This window comes from Vitis vinifera, chromosome 10, assembly GCF_030704535.1.
Source record: "Vitis vinifera cultivar Pinot Noir 40024 chromosome 10, ASM3070453v1".
In the NCBI taxonomy this organism is placed as follows: domain Eukaryota; kingdom Viridiplantae; phylum Streptophyta; class Magnoliopsida; order Vitales; family Vitaceae; genus Vitis; species Vitis vinifera.
Genome location: NC_081814.1, coordinates 852,111 through 871,270, shown reverse-complemented (window position 1 = coordinate 871,270; position 19,160 = coordinate 852,111). Strand labels below are relative to the sequence as shown.

The 19,160-nt window shown below is 34.2% G+C and overlaps 4 protein-coding genes across 5 annotated transcripts; 2 read left to right on the top strand and 2 right to left on the bottom strand.

Moving 5' to 3' along the window:
* Positions 1-3,301: 3,301 nt before the first annotated feature.
* On the bottom strand, positions 3,302-4,755 carry LOC100254668 (probable F-box protein At4g22030). The gene has a single exon (XM_003632907.3). The coding sequence runs from the start codon at positions 4,710-4,712 to the stop codon at positions 3,489-3,491; it is 1,224 nt and encodes a 407-aa protein (XP_003632955.2). The 5' UTR covers positions 4,713-4,755; the 3' UTR covers positions 3,302-3,488.
* Positions 4,756-6,718: 1,963 nt separating this feature from the next.
* Positions 6,719-8,107, bottom strand: LOC100259770 (probable F-box protein At4g22030). Its single transcript, XM_002266444.4, has one exon. The coding sequence runs from the start codon at positions 8,105-8,107 to the stop codon at positions 6,719-6,721; it is 1,389 nt and encodes a 462-aa protein (XP_002266480.3).
* Positions 8,108-9,855: 1,748 nt separating this feature from the next.
* Positions 9,856-13,449, top strand: LOC100258242 (peroxisomal membrane protein PMP22-like). 2 transcript variants are annotated; one of them, XM_010657075.3, is made up of 7 exons: positions 9,856-10,080; positions 10,345-10,443; positions 11,988-12,089; positions 12,361-12,436; positions 12,753-12,823; positions 12,928-13,013; positions 13,109-13,449. In XM_010657075.3, the coding sequence occupies exons 1-7, from the start codon at positions 10,009-10,011 to the stop codon at positions 13,158-13,160; spliced, it is 558 nt and encodes a 185-aa protein (XP_010655377.1). In that variant the 5' UTR covers positions 9,856-10,008; the 3' UTR covers positions 13,161-13,449. The 2 variants fall into 2 exon arrangements, with proteins under 2 accessions (XP_010655377.1, XP_059595892.1); XM_059739909.1 differs by having other exon boundaries at positions 9,884-10,080; positions 12,928-13,449.
* Positions 13,450-14,749: 1,300 nt separating this feature from the next.
* On the top strand, positions 14,750-16,180 carry LOC100242685 (probable F-box protein At4g22030). The gene has a single exon (XM_003632906.4). The coding sequence runs from the start codon at positions 14,829-14,831 to the stop codon at positions 16,113-16,115; it is 1,287 nt and encodes a 428-aa protein (XP_003632954.1). The 5' UTR covers positions 14,750-14,828; the 3' UTR covers positions 16,116-16,180.
* The last annotated feature ends 2,980 nt before the right edge of the window (positions 16,181-19,160 follow it).

The window sequence follows — 19,160 nt, the reverse complement described above, 5'->3', positions numbered from 1 at the left end:
TTGTACTTTTCTTGGAAGTAATCTGGTAACATGGAAAAGTAAAAAACAAAATGTGGTAGTAAGGTCGTCTGCAGAATCGGAGTTTAGGGTCATTGCTCAAGGGTTGTGTGAACTACTTTGGTTGAAGATTATTCTAGATGATTTGAGAATCAAGTGGGATGGTCCTATGAAGCTCTATTGTGACAACAAGTCAACTATCAATATTGCTCATAACCCTATACAACACGATAGGACAAAACATATTGAGATTGATAGGCATTTCATCAAAGAAAATTTGGAGAAAGGAATAGTGTGTATGTCCTATGTTTCATCGGAACATCAATTAGCTGATATCCTAATAAAAGGGCTAAACAATTCAATGTTTCACGATCTTGTATTCAAGTTGGGAATGGAAAACATTTATTCATCAACTTGAGGGGGAGTGTCGAGTTGTAAATATGTTGTAATTGAGTTGTAAAATAGAATAGGAGAATTATTTTAAAATCCCTTAAATTGAGGGATTCAATTAGATAATTTTCTGATTTAGGAATAAGTTAGTTTCCTATTATCTCTTGTTTCCTATTTATTCTCTTGTAATCTCCTATATAAACTATGTGTATAGTCAATCTAATATACATAACTTATTATTTTTCATCCCATATTTCATGTCATACATGATTTTAAATAAAAAGTTAATTTAGTCAATTTTTTTTTATTTTTCAAAATTTTAACATAAATAAAATGTTACTTTTCATAAAAATAAATTAGAAATATTTCTAATATTTCTTTATTTATAAATCATATTTATTTTACATCAAATTTAAATTTTAAAAACAAAAAGATGAAAAAAGTAAAATTAGAGGAAGCAAGTATACAAATATTCTATCCCAGTCCCACCCTACCATGTATTGTTAAAATTTTTGTGAAAAGGATGGGTGATTCATCCCCCCTCCCCCCCTTTATGATAAGGAGAACCAATTCACGTAATAACGTTGGAAACAATGACTTTGATGCGATGATAAATTATGAATTTAATTTTGATGAGCATTTGAGTTATAATCTACTAAGAACTTATGTGGGAGAATTGCATCAGTTAATTTTGAAGTTTTTTTGTATGAATGTTAATGGAATAGGATGAACTCAAGAAATCCCCGTTTATAAATTTACATTTTATTTTCACATCCCTAATCCTGACTTGGATTATTAGTGCCCTTGACCTCAAGTTGTTTTCATTTTTAAGTTTCATTCATGTCTTAAACTAAACACAATGGGGATAAAGGATGCCTATTGTGAGAATGAATTCCTCTTCTATGGAAACCTATGTTAATATTTTTAATTTCGTAATTTTATATTTAATTTTTAAATATAAATATTTTTATTTTTAAAATTTTTAAATATTATATTATATATAATATTATTATTTTAAATCATATAAATATAAATTTATATATAATAATATATAATAGGATATTCATCCCAAATCATATTTTAAAATTTTTTTCTCATTCCCAATTCCATTACTCCATATCCTTTTCTTGAAATATTTAAAATCATGTTTGATAACTCTTCGAAAATAGTTATTTGTTTTTTATAATAAAAAATATAGAAAAATAGGTTTAATAATCATAAGATTGTTTTTTATTTTTAAAAATGGAAAATATGTTGTTTTTAAAAAACATCTTCTAGTGTTTAACATCTTTTGAAGGTTTTAAATATTTTTTATTTTTGAATTATTTTCATTTACATTTTAGAAATGTTTAAAAAAATAATTAGGTAGACATAAAGAATTATTAAAAATAAAAAATGATGTATAAAAATTATTTTAAAAATAAATAAATAAATAACACTTCAATTTCCAAAATAATTTACTCTACAAAATATTAATTTTAAAAATTAATTTTGCAACTATTTTCAACCGGCCTTATTAGCCATCACTATTTCTTGATCTTATTTTTATTCTGTTGACTGATTATTTAAATAGTTTGAAGAAGCTTCAGGAGTGACCCAAAATGGTTCAATGGCCCACTTCAATTTAGAACCAACCATTATTTTTCCCTTGTAGGACCTCAAAAGTCAACCACTCTATGGTCATAGCCACCCAATTCAAGCCCGTGCTCATCCCTTCGTAGTTGGCCTCCACGTGCACTGTAGTACTTTTTTTTTATGGTTGGTGGGGACATTTAAATGGTATTTGGACAAGTGGGTCCAAAATATTCATTAAATTGGAAAAATACTCCCATTGATTTTGTTAAAATTTGCCACCATTTGGACAAATTTACACCTCTATTTTATTCCCTTCCTTTTTTTTTTCGTCTCGAAGAGATCCAAAATATCGTGATATTTAACTTAATATTTCAACATCACAACTTTCTTTTTTTAGTTGTTTGTCTAACTCATTTTTATTCATTCTTAAATGATGTTTTCTCTTATAAATCGTATTCTCATAAAAAAAACTAAATAAAAAATTTAAAAAAAAAATGAAAAGACACTCTTCTTTTCATTTTCATTCAAGATATTATAAGTTCATAACTTAAAGGTAAATTAAGAAAAAGTTTTCATAATATATAATAGTTAAGTTCATTTATAAAGGATTTAATTAAAGTTAAAATTTTAATTATAATGATGATCTGAATTGTATTATAGTTAACTTTAATTTAAAAAGAATTTACATAAGATTAAATTTTGTTTCATCTATGAATTAATAACTTGATTAAAATTATATTTTTTGTTAGAATGTTTGTCCGAACATAGATATAATTAAGTTTCATTTATGAAATAGTGAGACAGTTAAAACCTCAATTTTTCAATGTAAGTGTGATTTAAGATTTCATTAATTAGTGATAACTTTTTATTCAACCTCATTTTCAATATTATCAAAGTTCATATGAAACTACTAAAAAAACCCCAACAAACCCTAACCGAAAATAAAGAGAAAAATGGATGGTGAGAAGAAAGAATATGAAAGAACTTTATTTATTTTTTTCTAAATTTTTGACATGAGTAAGACTTTAATCTTCAATTCGTTGATCTTTGCTCTAGGATTTGAACTTCATTGAAAAAAGGAAGTCACAATATAGGAGGAGAATGACAAGAAATGAAAAAGAATTGTGTTTTTAAAGAAGGGTAAAAATGTCTCAAACGGGTTATTTTTCTAAAGAATAAAAAATAAATATCATTACCAAATTTCACTCTTATTTTAGTCCTTTTAACCAAATATTCCTATTTAAATTCTCTAATGTTGTTAACCTTTATCCTTCCCAAAACAGAACACATTAGGTAATGTCAACGATCTAAACAGTATTTAATATTAAAACTCAATGACTTCTCTGCAAATTCAATGTATTGTAGCCCAAGAAATGAGCCCACAAAATGGATGTTTTAAATGGTCAAACATTATATGTATATAGCAAGAAAGCGACAGTTTCTTTATTATTTACACATTGACTATATTGAGATTAGGGGATTAACAAATTTTCTATGTGGCAATTCATGATCATACAGAGATTCTGTCAGAAGAGCTTGCTTGCAAATTCATTTGTGGAATCTGCCTCTCCTGCGAGATCTCTAAGCTGTGACAAGCTTCTTCCCAACTGCAAAGCCACCTTCATTTCAAACAACTCTCCATTTTCTCTCTTCTGAAGTTCAGTCTCTCCAAGTGTGGACTCAATGGATTCTTCCATGTTTTGGAAGAAGCCTGTGCAGTTTCTGTACATTTCCAGCACCATCCCAACTTGCCCACCATGCTCCAGGGTGTTAACAACGCTGGCCAATGATCCGGCGGCAACTGCCAGTGTCGCCGCCCATGGGCTTTGGGAAGAAGGCCCTGCAAGAGCGGAGGCGGCTGCTGCCATACCAGTGAGGAAAGGGCCTGAGATGGCTAAGACTTTGTTTATCTTCAAACCCAGGTTGCCTAGTCTCATGTAGTCTTCAGCATCTTTTCTTTTCAACACTTTGACCACCTCCCTCATCTCCACTTCCATCTTCTCACTCCATCCATTATTCTCATTACATTCTTTCTCTAATTCTCTCCTTCCTTGGTGAGAATCATTTCCCGGCCACCAAACAGCTGGCTGGAACGTTTCCGGGAACTTTTCGATCATTACACCAAGCAGTGGAAGTGGGTAAGCTTTGTCCAGAGCCAAGACCTTCTCCATCACACTCTCGACATCCGCTTGAGTTGGGGTCCGAACAGCGAGTACAGTTTCAATCTGGGCTTGGAGTTGCCTGAACAACCTCGCCGCATTTCGCTGCTCTTCCGCCAGCTGAGACGGCTGGATCTTGTTCATCACAAGCAGCATGCCAGTGGCAGCAGAGAACAAGAGAGTAGACGACACCTTAAAAGCCAAAAGGGGCTCTCCAACCCCAACACTGGCCGAAACCCCGGCCATGGTAGCAGCAGCGAGAGTGATCATATTGATAGAATTCAACAGAAGGGTGTTCCAGTTATTTCTCTGCTCTCCAAGATTGACGTGCATCTCCACCCTATCAACCACAGCCTCCAAGATTGCGTAAAGCTTGGCTGTGGTCGCAGAATCAACAGCTTTCACACTGCTTTTTTCTGTGATCAACCCATCTCCGATCTTCAACTCCTCAGCAACCTTGAGGTTTGTTGTCAAGGGTGGCTTTGGAATGGAGAAACTGGCTGGTGTTCTAGCCTTTGGAAGATGGATAGCAGCGTTGATTGATCTCTTGGAAGAAGAGAATATAAGAGACGAAGACTGTAAAGAAGCCATTGATGGGGTTCTGATCTCTCTGGTTTTTCTGTTGTTTGTGGTTTGATGTGAAGAGAAGAGAGGCGGTTGATGGTATTTATAGAGAGCAACTGGTTGAATAACTGGAGAGGGGAGGTCCGACTTTGGAATATTGACTGCAGACTGCCTTGACTCGGCCCATTCCATGACTCGTTCATAAATTTTTGGCTATCATAATTTGCAAAATTAATTGAGATTCTCTCGTACGACGTCTTAAACTTGTTGCTTTCAGTTCATGTGGCGGTTGATCCATGCAATTGACACCGGCCGTGCCGTCACCGGGGTTTAGATGGGGGTGGGGGGGTGGTGTTGGAAAGTAGTCACCAGTAGAAAAATGCCACGTACGCAATAAGTCCTATTATTTTTACTTATTTTTTTTTATTTCTATTCAAAAATCCAAATTTTATTATATACCTTAGAAATAATATACCCTATAATATTATTTTAAATGTGATATAGTATCCTTAAATATCATACAACATTAAATAAAATGATAATCATATCTAGTAAGATATATTATATTGTAGTAATGTTTAATTCGTAAAAGAAATAAAAAACATATAATATTTCAAAAATATAAATATATCACATCCCAAAGTTTTCTAGGAAAAAAATATATACATTTTTTCTTTATGTGTAGTGTTTTTTTTAGAAATCATTTTATTGTTTATAATTTAATAAGTGATTTTTTATTTTTTTGCCAATAATTCTCATAATTAAAATATTTAAATAAAAAATGTTACATAATATTGTTAAATATATAAAATTTATATTCAATAATATTTTTTATTAATATTATTTTAGATTATGTTATGTATGTACTCTTTCGTACTAAAAATTTAATCAATAAAAAATTTTGTTTTCCAAAGTGAGTAATATAAAAAAAAATTATGAAAAAGAAAGAGAAAATAAAATGAAATTATAATAAATTAAATATAATTTCTCATATCTTAAATTAAAATTATCAAATTCTATAATATATATAACAAAAATTGTATAAGAAGTATTATATCCCATATTCGAGGATGTTTTAAACGATGATTTAACTTATTCTATTTTTTCATAAGTCAAATATAAGATAAAATATGATATCTCACTCTTATCATATATCTAGAATAAATATGATCATATAATAAATAATGATAAGATTAGAAAACTTATTTCACCTATTATGGGGAAAAAAATAAGATGAATATGGGATATTCCAATCCCAAAAATATGTATATTTTCCCTCTTTGAGTGAATTTTTTCCCATGGAACTAAAAACCTAATGATTATTTATTCAAATTATTTTACTATCCTAGCCTGCATCCAAATTTGGGAATAAAAATTTCAAATTATATCTTTCCTCACCATCTTAGAAAATTAACATAGTTTAAAATCATAGCATTATTAATAACACAATACAACAACATTCAAATGTAATTTTAAAAAGGAATGATGATATTTTTGTATTTTTGACATGAGTAAGACTTTAATTTTCAATTCGTTAATCTTTACTCTATGATTTGAACTTTGTTGAAAAAGGGAGGTAGCAGTATGGGAGGAGAATGACAGGAAATAAAAGAGAAATTGTGTTTTTAAAGGGATTAAAGAAGGATAAAAATACCTCAAATGGATCATTTTTCTAAAGAAAGAAAAAAAAGGAAGGACATTTCTCAAATTTCATATTTATTTTAGGCCTTTTAACCAAATATCCCTTTTTAAATTCTCTAATTTTGTTGACCTTTCTCCTTTCCCAAACATGACACATTAGGTGATGTCTACAATCTAAACAGTATTTAATATTGAAACTAAACGACTTCCTTGCAAATTCAATGTATTATGGCCCAAGAAATTGACCAAGAAAATGGATGTTTTAAATGGTCTAACATTAATGTATGTATATAGCAAGAAAGAAACAGATTATTATTTACACATCGACTATACTGAGATTAGGGGATTAACAAATTTTCTATGTGGCAATTCATGATCATACAGAGATTCTGTCAGAAGAGCTTGCTTGCAAATTCATTTGTGGAATCTGCCTCTCCTGCGAGATCTCTAAGCTGTGACAAGCTTCTTCCCAACTGCAAAGCCACCTTCATTTCAAACAACTCTCCATTTTCTCTCTTCTGAAGTTCAGTCTCTCCAAGTGTGGACTCAATGGATTCTTCCATGTTTTGGAAGAAGCCTGTGCAGTTTCTGTACATTTCCAGCACCATCCCAACTTGCCCACCATGCTCCAGGGTGTTAACAACGCTGGCCAATGATCCGGCGGCAACTGCCAGTGTCGCCGCCCATGGGCTTTGGGAAGAAGGCCCTGCAAGAGCGGAGGCGGCTGCTGCCATACCAGTGAGGAAAGGGCCTGAGATGGCTAAGACTTTGTTCATCTTCAACCCCAGGTTGCCTAGTCTCATGTAGTCTTCAGCATCTTTTCTTTTCAACACTTTGACCACCTCCCTCATTTCCACTTCCATCTTCTCACTCCATCCATTATTCTCATTACATTCTTTCTCTAATTCTCTCCTTCCTTGGTGAGAATCATTTCCCGGCCACCAAACAGCTGGCTGGAACGTTTCCGGGAACTTTTCGATCATTACACCAAGCAGTGGAAGTGGGTAAGCTTTGTCCAGAGCCAAGACCTTCTCCATCACACTCTCGACATCCGCTTGAGTTGGGGTCCGAACAGCGAGTACAGTTTCAATCTGGGCTTGGAGTTGCCTGAACAACCTCGCCGCGTTTCGCTGCTCTTCCGCCAGCTGGGACGGCTGGATCTTGTTCATCACAAGCAGCATGCCAGTGGCAGCAGAGAACAAGAGAGTAGACGACACCTTAAAAGCCAAAAGGGGCTCTCCAACCCCAACACTGGCCGAAACCCCGGCCATGGTAGCAGCAGCGAGAGTGATCATATTGATAGAATTCAACAGAAGGGTGTTCCAGTTATTTCTCTGCTCTCCAAGATTGACGTGCATCTCCACCCTATCAACCACAGCCTCCAAGATTGCGTAAAGCTTGGCTGTGGCTGCAGAATCAGCAGCTTTCACACTGCTTTTTTCTGTGATCAACCCATCTCCGATCTTCAACTCCTCAGCAACCTTGAGGTTTGTTGTCAAGGGTGGCTTTGGAATGGAGAAACTGGCCGGTGTTCTAGCCTTTGGAAGATGGATAGCAGCGTTGATTGATCTCTTGGAAGAAGAGAGTATAAGAGAGGAAGACTGTAAAGAAGACATTGATGGGGTTCTGATCTCTCTGGTTTTTCTGTTGTTTGTGGTTTGATGTGAAGAGAAGAGAGGCGGTTGATGGTATTTATAGAGAGCAACTGGTTGAATAGCTGAAGAGGGTAGGTCAGACTTTGGAACATTGACTGCAGACTGCCTTGACTCGGCCCATTCCATGACTCGTTCATTAATTTTTGGCTATCATAATTTGCAAAATTAATTGAGATTCTCTTGTACGACGTCTTATGATTTAATAAAAACCTGTTGCTTTCAGTTCATGTGGCGGTTGATCCATGCAATTGACATCAGTCCTGCCGTCACCGGCTTGGTTATAGGGTTTCCGATCGAGGGGCGTTGAAAAGTGGTCATCAGTAGAAAAATGCCACGTGTTCAATATTTTTACTTAATTTTTTTTTTATATTTATTCAAAAATCCAAAATTTAGCATACAATTCAATGGCCTACATGTTGTATTTGTTCTACGTGATACTGAATTGACACAATAATATTTTCCCTAATTATGTTTCCATGTTTCAATAAATTAGTCTCAATGTGTAATTTGATAGATTTTAAGGTCTCTTGAGATTGAGTACCCCGAAAAATTATGGTTTGGACTTTAAGTTATGTACCTTAACCCAAAAAGAGAAAGTTATTATAAAGGAAGCCTTATTCTTTAAAACAATATAATATGTACATCATATAATGTTATTTCGAATATCCTTAAATATTATATAAGACTGAAATGATATTTTAAAATATTATATTTAATGTGATGTATCATATTGTATTAATATTTAATTTATGGAATAAATAAAAAAGTCAAGTTAAAAATAAGTATGTATATTTTTCCTCATAGAGTGAATTTTTTCCTATGAAACTAAAACCCGATGATTACTTATTTAAACTATTTTACCAATGTAGCTACATCCAAGCTTGGGAATAAAAATTTCAAATTATACCCTTCTTCCCTTTCTTAAAAAATTAACATAGCTTAAAATCATAATATAATTAATAACACAATACAAACAACATTCGAATGTACTTTCAAAAAGGAAATTAAATTTATTGATTCATTGAATTGCAATTTCTCCAAATTTATATATTTATTCATAATTATGATAATACTTTTATTCTTATCCTACTTAAGTTACTATATTATTTTCGGTTTATGTCGACCTTCAATTGTGTCTAAATATTAAAAGTTTTTTTTTTATTAAAAATGTTATTGATAAAATTAAGATATAGGAACATAATAATGATTTTTTTTAATTTATAATTTAATTATAGCATTGAGCCAATTATCTACTATAATTAGTTTTCTCAATTCCAATCTTGATATTAATTAATTTTTTTAATTAATTTTACATAAAATGAAATGTGTACAAGGAAAATCTAGTCTCTCCCAATTCATAATTTCCTTCCATTTTCATTAAAATTATAGAAATTATGATATTTATTTCAAAATTCCCATTAAAATATTTCAAAATAAACCATTATTTTATTTCATTTTATTATTATAATTTCCATTTTTTTTATCTTCCTGAAAATCAGATTTTATAAAATTTATTTATCATGGTATTTATTTACTAAAGACCCATGGTACTAAACACACTTGGTAGTTAATTCATGTGACTCACAAATTTAATCAAAGTAATCAGGTTTTAAATAAATTTAGAATAAATTCTATTTATCTTTTTGAATTGAATATTTGATGATCATAAATTTAAAATTTTATCAATTTTTTTTCAATTTAAAATAAAAATAAATAAATAAGATAAAAAAATAAAGTATTTCATGAAATTTCAAGAGATTACGAAATTAATATAGAGCTTTGTGCAAATGAGTATCGGGTTATTCTCCGAGCTAACCCGGGCAAGGCCGGCCGGTCCAAACCGGATATGTGGGGTCCACACCACGGAAGTTCCCACGCTTATACTACCAAACTAGGTAGATATTTCAGTGGGCGTGACCATAAAGTTGACTGAATCAAGAGCAAGGAGGACGGGAGGACAGAGCCTCACTCTTTCTCTCTCCCTTTCTTTCTCTATCAAGAAATCACGGGTTGGGAAGAGGTGAAGGATGGGATCATTGGCGAAGAAGGGTTTGCAGCAGTACCTTTTACAACTTCAGCATCACCCTTTGAGAACCAAGGTCCCCACATACCTCTCTTGCGCTTTTGTCATTTTCTCTTGCCTTTCTGATTTATGGGTTTGTTTGGTTGATGGGAAAATTCGGGACTTTGGAGGGCAATATTTGTTGGGTAACTGGGTTGGCCCTTTCTTTATTATTTATTTTAGTTTTTTTCCCTCCATTTTCTCCGGAATCAAACGGACAGTGTTTGTTTTTGGATTTTATGAATTGGGTTTTGTTCTTTTGATTAATGATTCGGATTTTGGGGTTTTGAGGTGGATGCAGGCCATTACAGCGGCTGTGTTGTCAGCTGTCAGTGACATAGTTTCTCAAAAGCTATCTGGTATTCAGAAACTTCAACTGAAGCGTCTTCTTCTCAAAGTGGTAGGCTCTCTGTCCATTATTTTTATGCTTTTGTTTTGTTCTTTTTTTTAATCTTTTTAATTTTTTTTTTAAATTGGCAATTTAACAAGAAAAATAACTGGGCATGAAAATTTGATTTTTTGTTTCATCACTGAATTAATATTCATTACAAATTGATGATCAGAGATCAAAATTAGCTTGGGATTTCTTTGTGTTGTGGCCTTTGGACATTGGGTGTGTTGTCACTTTTGAAGGAGATACATGACTGAAGAAAATTGCATTTTGAGACTATAAGGCTGAAGGGGGGGACACTGGTATAGGTTCAATAGTGATTAATAGCAAAGTTAGAGTTTATTGGCCCACCCAATCAGCCAACAGACAGTGAATGCAGTGATCATTCGTGATCTCAAGTTGTTTGGACAGCACCCATAATGTGGTTCTATCTGTTCAGATGATACTGTAGTTTTCATGGTTATGCGGAGGAGTTGGCACTTAGACATGTTGAGAGCTCTCTATGAAATTTGATACCAAAAGTTATGCTTGCTTGAAGTTTTGTCATTGCTATTAGTTATTCAATTTGATTTCTGAGAGTCTATGTTGTGAAGAACCATTCTACTATTCCACATTGAAGACCTACTTTGGCTAAAGTAAGATCACTGGCTCTAAAATCTGGATGATGCTGAGGAGCTTGGGGGAAAATACCTTTCTCCCTCTTCCCAGAAAGTGAAAGAAACAGTAAGAGGGCATTCTCCTTTCCATTTTTCATTTGTCCTAGAACTCATAATTCATTGTGGTTTTCTTTTATGAGAACAACACACTATCCCATTTTTCCTGTCCAATAGGCATCTGGTTTTACTTTCCGAAGGTTTTAAGGTAGAGGCAGGCATATATTTCTGTTTTATCTGCTCTTTTTCGTTTCTCTTTTTTCCTTTCCTGCTGATTTTCTAGGTGCTATATGAACTTATTTTTTGAATGGTTTCATTTCTGTGGATGCTAATGAACGCAAGCTACTAGAAAGGAATTATGGGTGGTGAAAAGTAGTGTCCAGGTTAGATTAAGTAAGGGCATGACTCACATTTGGCATGTTGAAATGCGACAGATTCACGCTATTGACCTGGTTTTCTGGGTTTGGGTGAGAGAGATTCATGAATATTAACTATGGAACTTTTTCTGGTTTGGAAAGCTCAGAACAAAACAAAAGGTACCTACTGATATTTACAGTATGCTTGTGGGGTTCTCTGTTAAATCCTAAAACACAATCTTAGTTACTGTTATTCTTAGTGGAAAATCTACCTTATACGTAGCTCATGTTAATTCTAATTTCCACCTGTACATCTTTTATTTTGATTTTGAAGTATGAATGCTATTGCTGCATCCCCTGTTTTGGCCTAATGCAAACCAATTGTGAGGCAGAAACTGGAGACTACTAAAGAGAAAAGAGGCTGAGATCTTTTACTATATTTATTCTAACTGCTAATATGTTCATTTTCATTCATGTGTAGACAATTTTGCTTATTGAGTTTCAACTCTCAATTAATATAATTATCCTAACCTGCTACATGCAGCTTCTTGGATTTGTTTATCTTGGGCCCTTCGGACATTTTCTGCATATACTACTGGATAAGCTTTTTAAGGGGAAGAAAGATTCAAAGACAGTGGCCAAGAAGGTATGCAGTTTACTCTCCCTTGTACCCTATTTGATGAGAAGTTGGAAGAAAGGGGTTGAAACTTTGGAACTGTATGACTACAGTTGTAATCCCAAATAGTCGTGAGCATCTCCTCTTGCAGAACTGAAACCGAATGAACTAATAATGTGCCTCTCTTTTCATTTCCTCTTGAACTGAAAAGTAAAATTAGTTATTTCCAAATAGTCAAGGCACTGATTTATGCCAACAAGCTGTTATATTCTAAACTGCCAAATTAAATTATTTATTTCAGGTGGTCCTCGAACAGTTGACTGCTTCACCTTGGAACAACTTTGTATTTATGGTCTACTATGGGCTGGTTATTGAGGGTAAGTCCATATTGCATCTTGAAGTTTTCATAGAAATATAGGTAGGCAACCCTCACCTTGATCTTTGTATTACTTCATTATATGAAATCTTGCAAATGATATTTAAGAATCGAGGGCCATATTCACTTTAGAGATAGATGCACTGAAGGCATTGGATGTAAATCAGTTCCCTTGATGACCTCGGTGTCTGATAAGGGTGCTGTATTTTAGAGTAAACAAATTGGTAAACAAAGCCTGAAAGATGCAGATCGGTGACTGGGCTTAGCATAGTGGCATTTCATATAACCCTTTGGTTGCATACTCTTATGAAATGCAGGAAGAAACTGGTCCCAGGTGAAAACTAAGATCAAGAAGGATTATCCTGCAGTGCAGTATACATCATGGACGGTACTTCATTGTTTACACTATCAGATATGAACTCAATGATAATTGCCATACATGTGGAAACATAATCACATCTTTTTGACAATCTCTAATGGATGTAAATGCAGTTCTGGCCGGTGGTAGGATGGGTCAATCACCAGTATGTACCACTCCAGTTGCGTGTCATCTTCCATAGTGTCATTGCATGTGCCTGGTATAATCCTTGTTTCCCTGTTTTCCCACTTCCTCCCAAACATATACACCTTCTTTCTAATGGAATATTTTTGCATTTCGTTTTTCATATTTTAGGGGAATATTTCTGAATCTACAAGCAAGGTCGATTGCAGCAAAGAAAGCCTAAGGGAACGAACCAAAGATGACCCATCTCAGACGATCAATGCTCCCCGGCTAGAACTACATTCTATGTGACACAAGACAAGACTATAATCTCTAATAAGTCTGAAGTTTCTGTATGGGTTATTTACCTTTGACTTAAGGGATTAGTGAACTTTATGTGTGTGTAATCTCGATTATATTTGTGGGTCCATGTTTAGTACGGGCAAATCAGATTGTAGTCAAACACATTGCTTCCTGGTAAAGGCTACAGCCACAATATGGGGATAGAAAGCTGTTGTTTTGTGTTGTGTTTACACCCTTAATCCATGGCTAAAAGGCTGGAAATGGTTATGACTTATGAGGAATGGTTCAGTTTTAGATCTCAGATCACATTCCATTGAGGGCTGAATGTTGGATTCTAATGGTAGCTCTTTTGACCAAATAAGCTAGGGCCAGCGCCCACTGGCGCCTGCCCTCCTATTCCCATTGACCCATCTTTGCAAACTGGTGCGGCCTAACTGTGAAAGTCTAACTGCCGCTGTATGGTCCAACCACAAAATCAAATACAAAAGGCGGACGGTGCTAGAACAGGTTTTAAAAATAATTCTTAATTATTTTTAAAATCAAAATTAACAAAAGTTTGATTAGAAATTCAGTAGTTTAGTTGGTTTATTCTTTACCTTGAATTTGGCTACTTGGTTACAATATAAAATATTCAAAGCATTATTTTTTTTTCAAAATATTCTATAAAAAATAATTAAAATATGTTAATTTTTTTAATAAATATTTTACTTTTAGAATAAGTTTTTAAAAAGTTATTTTGTTGAACCCTTTTTAAACTTGTTTTTCTAAGGTTGAAAAATGTTTCATATTTTTCTAAGTTAGAAAAATGTTTTCTTTCCAAAATAGAAGAAAGACTCATTAGAATTTTTGAATAATTATTATCCTTATTAATAAATAGTTTTGAATTTGTGATTTAGTCATAAAAATTTTAAAAAATAATTAAAATTGAGGAAAAGAATGCCCATTCTCTCATTGTAACACGGTATGTTAATTGGAAAAGAAAGACGTCTGGATGCTTAAAATGCATATCATTTTTTATCAAATCCCATGTTTTACTTGGGTAAAATTTATCTGCTGATCAACAATATATGGCTACAGAATTCAGACCCAGAAAACTTGGAGAAGTAAAACGTTGATTTTATTATTTCTGGTCATGACCCATTGGGAATTTAAATTTAAATTCTTTATCATGTATCGCTTCAAAACATTTGACAAATATCTCTATAAAAGTCGTAAATGAGCTGAAGGAATTGTTCATATTCATTGGGATTTTGTACTCTTAATTAAAATATGTACTTGTAATGCCTACGCCTATTTCAAGGTTTTACTGGATTTTGCAGGTTGAAAGTCAATGGAGGACTGCCTCCATGCCCAGGCTTGCAAGCAGCCTAATTGAATGGTGAAACCCCAATAAACCGAAGACAAGAAATGGTCTAAGCCAAGATCCATGAGACCATTCAAGCGTTGAACAGCATACTTGGTCCACTCGCATTCCCTATATATTATCCAGGTTGCATCGCCACCCATTTCACTACACTTCTTCAAGCCAAAGCCATTCAACACATACCCATTAGAATCAACCAGTCCTAGCAACAAGAAGAAACCCATACAGATCATACAAGGAGAGGACATGGCGAGCCTTCAATCTTCAAGTGTTACTGGGTCAGTGGCTTATTCCTCATCTCGTTGCCGGAGAGGAATGATCAGAGCTACTATCAATATGCCTAAGCTCCGGACCAGCGGCATATCTCTGAAGCTCCCCACAAGAGATTTGGTACAGGAAGTACTGGACATGGGAGTTGGTCTAACAGCTGCAACCACCGGCCATGTGGAGAAGAAATACGAGTCCATAACTGATACTACTTTCCCTTCTGTGAGCAATGTTTCTGATCCTATGGTGATTGCTAAGCTCCATGCAATCATGGAGGCTGTTGCAGATAGAGTGGAGATGCATAAGAATATTGGGGAGCAGCGTGATAATTGGAACCATCTTCTTTTGACCTCTATTAATGCAATCACACTCACTGCTGCAACCATGGCTGGAATTGCTGCTACAAGTGTAGGGGGACCCCTTGTGGCCCTCAAGCTCTCTTCAACTCTGATGTATTTGGCAGCCACTGGGATGTTGGTGGTGATGAACAAGATCCAGCCGTCTCAACTCGTCGAAGAACAGCGTAATGCTGTTAGGTTGTTTAAGCAGCTTCATGGCCAGATTCAAAGAACACTCTCTTGTGGTACTCCTACTAGTACCGATGTTGAGGAAGCCATGGAGAAAGTTTTGGCCCTGGACAAGGCATACCCGCTTCCTTTACTAGGAGCAATGCTAGATAAATTCCCCAAAACTGTGGAACCTGCCGTATGGTGGCCGCAGAACAAGCAAAGACAGAGGCACAGTGGGAGAACAGATGGAAATGGTTGGAGTATGGAGTTGGAAGAAGAAATGAGAGAAGTAGTTGGTGTTTTAAAGAGGAAGGACACTGAAGACTATTTGAGGCTGGGCAAAATAGCCTTGAAAGTTAACAAGATACTCGCCATTTCTGGCCCCTTATTGACAGGCTTAGCGGCTTGTGGAACTGCTTTCGTGGGATCTTCTCACGGTCCCTGGGCCGCGACACTAGGAGTCGTTGCTGGAGCCATGGCAAGCGTGGTGAACACAATGGAGCACGGCGGGCAAGTGGGCATGGTGTTTGAGATGTACAGGAGCACCGCAGGCTTCTTCCGGTTAATGGAAGAGACCATAGAGTCAAATCTAAGTGAAAGAGATGTGGGGAGAAGAGAGAACGGGGAATTGTTTGAAATGAAGGTGGCTCTACAGCTAGGAAGAAGCTTGTCCGGCCTCAAGGATCTGGCAGCATCCTCTTATTCTTCTTCTAAAAATGGAGATGCCATTGAAGAGTTCGCAAGCAAGCTCTTCTAATATCCTAGAGGTTCATCCTCAGTTTTGTTGATAATACACCAATTCTTGTATGTCATTAAGCTAACCTTGTCCATAAACGCAATAGAGCTGTACAATCTAGTAAGTCATTCATTCATTCAATAAATGAAAATCAGCCTGGTAAAGGACTGAATATTCCACGGAAATTGAATTAGTCCATTTTCTACATAGCAATTTGAAACATCTGCTCTCCAAAACTGAAAATTAAGAAAAATATATATGCATTCAGCTAAAACCGATGTATTTCTAGGTCGCTTTGGAGATGAAATCCCATGAATAAAAAACAATGTTTATATTTTTTTCTTTATCATAATTATGTTTCTTTGGTTTTCTTTATAGTGAAAGAAAACATGAAAATTCAAATGACAACTAATAAAATGCAGTTTCTGAGGTAGAAAATTTTCAATTCTTATGGGTTTGTGGGCTAGTAGAATCCACACCATACATATATAGAAGTCATTGGAAGAGGAAAAGGTGTGTAAACCATCCATGGAAAATGTCAAAAATATCATTCCTTCGTCTTAACTCTATTGAAATAAGACAGGTTTTGAGTTTGGGGAGGTTGACTTTTATTATAAGAGCCAAAGTCAGTGGTGGGTTTTCAACCAAAGGATTCTTTCCTTACAGTTGATAGTTGTCACTCACTGAATTTGAGACCCATTCTCAAGTTATGAACGAATTTTGATGCTGAGAATTAGAATTAATGTACAAGACGAAGAAAAATTAAATAGACCTGAAGATGTATAAATTATGTGTCAGTTTTTATAAAGATTTCATGGAGTTTACACGTGTTGACTTTTTAGGGTTAAATGTGAACCTCAAATTTCCGGAAATCTTAGGGTCTACCATGGGTACTGCCGAATTAAATCATTTATTTCAGGTGGTCATTGATTAATTGACATGATCTTCACCTTGGAACAAATTTCTATTGATGGCCCACTATGGGTTGGTTGTTGGCAACCCTTACCCTTGATCCCTGTATAACATCAATATCATATGAAATCTTGCATATGCACACGAGAGATAGATGCAATGAAGGCATTGGATGTAGATCAGTTCACTGGTTGACCTTGGTGTCTGATACTGATAGTATACGGGTGCTATATTTGCATAAGAAATTCTTCAAGCAATATTTTTTAAGGAAACAACCATATAAACAAAGCCTGAAAAATTGTAGATTGGTGACTAGGCTTGGCATAGAGGCATTTCATATATATAAAATACTTATAAAATTGTATGGTCCATGACCAGACCCTTTGATTGTATACTCCTATGAAATGCAGGAAGACCCTGGATCCATGTGAAGACTAAGATCAAGAAGATTAATCAGCAGTGCAGTATGCATGCATCGATCATGGATGGTACTTCATTGTTTACACTATCAGATTGGATTACATCCTTCTGACAATCTCTAATGGATGTAAAACCAAGCCCTTCTAGTTTGGACGAGCTCTTTTATGAGAAATAACACATTGACCTCCATGCATTGAGGAAGATCTTGTAATATAATCATAGTAAAATATTGTTATTGCAAGTAAAATTTATTTGTATTACCACCTCTATTACCAATCTTCATTGCTTACTAATATTGAAGAGGTGATTGGTAATAAGAAAGAAAGAAAAGAAAAGGTTAGAATGGGATAAATTTCATACTTCTAACCTTTATTCTTATCAGTACTTTTCAACATTAGTAGGTGATAAAATGGTAATATGAACAATATTTTCTCCTTTGAAAACATCCAATAAGGTTTTAATCCAAAAAAATGAAAGAAAACAAAAATAAATAATTGAAAGAAAATATGAGAAAAAAAATCGAAATTTAATATTCATGACAAGCAAAGAAAAGAAGCAAATATGCACATGAACAAAATAGAGAAGTCCCAATTACCAATTTATTGACTATATACAATGGGGTTAATATTCTTGAAATCAAGACCTTGTCAATTATTTTGAGTCAACAACTTTGTTTCAACTTTTGGAAATTGTAAATCTTATTCTCCATTAAAGATTTAAGATTGTTACTTCATTGATTAAATGACACAAGTATATATAGAAAAGTTCAAGAAAAGTTTATTAAAATTAATTAAGAAATGAAATTAACTTAAGATTGAGCATAAATATTTTTAAAAATAATTTAAAAACTCCTTAAGTGCTCAAGCACTCCTGCAGGAATTCCATATTTGCGCAATTTTATTATTTTTATATTTGACTTCGTTTTATTTTGGAAATTCTACATTTAGTCCACGTTTTTTTTTCCTTTACTTTTTTCCTATCAGTTATCCCTAGGGTTCTTTCTTACAATTTTTTTAAGATTCAAACAAAGCTTTAACATTCTCATTAAATAATTATTAAGCTTATTAATAAATGGTTTTGAATTTGTGATTTAGTCATAAAGATTAAAAAAAAAATTAAAAAACTTCATTTGAACACGGTATGTTAATTCGAAAGAAAGACGTCCGGAAATTTCATAAAATGGTGATGATGCTCAAATCATCTTTGAACAAATCCCATGATTTACTTATGTCAAATTTATCTGTTGATCAACAATATATGGCTACAGAATTCAGACCTAGAAAACTTGGAGAAGCAAAAGGCTGATTTTACCAGTTCTGGCCATGACCCATTACTGGGAATTTAAATTTGAATTCTTCATCATGTATCGCCTCAAAACATTTGACAAATATATCTAAAAAGTCATAAATGAACTGAGGGAATTGTTCAAATTCATTGGGGTTTTTTACTCTTAATTAAACTCTATACTTGTAATGCCTTTGCCTATTTCAATTTTACAGGTTTTTGCTGGTTGAAAGTCAATGGAGGACTGCCTCAATGCCCTAGCCTACAAGCAGCCTCATTAATTGAAGGGTAAAACACCAATGAACCGAAGACAAGAAAGAGTCTAAGCCAAGACCCATGAGACCATTCAAACGTTGAACAGCGTACTTGGTCCACTCCCATTCCCTATATATAATTGCATCGCCACCCCATTTCACTACACCTCTTCAAGCCTAAGCCATTCAATACATA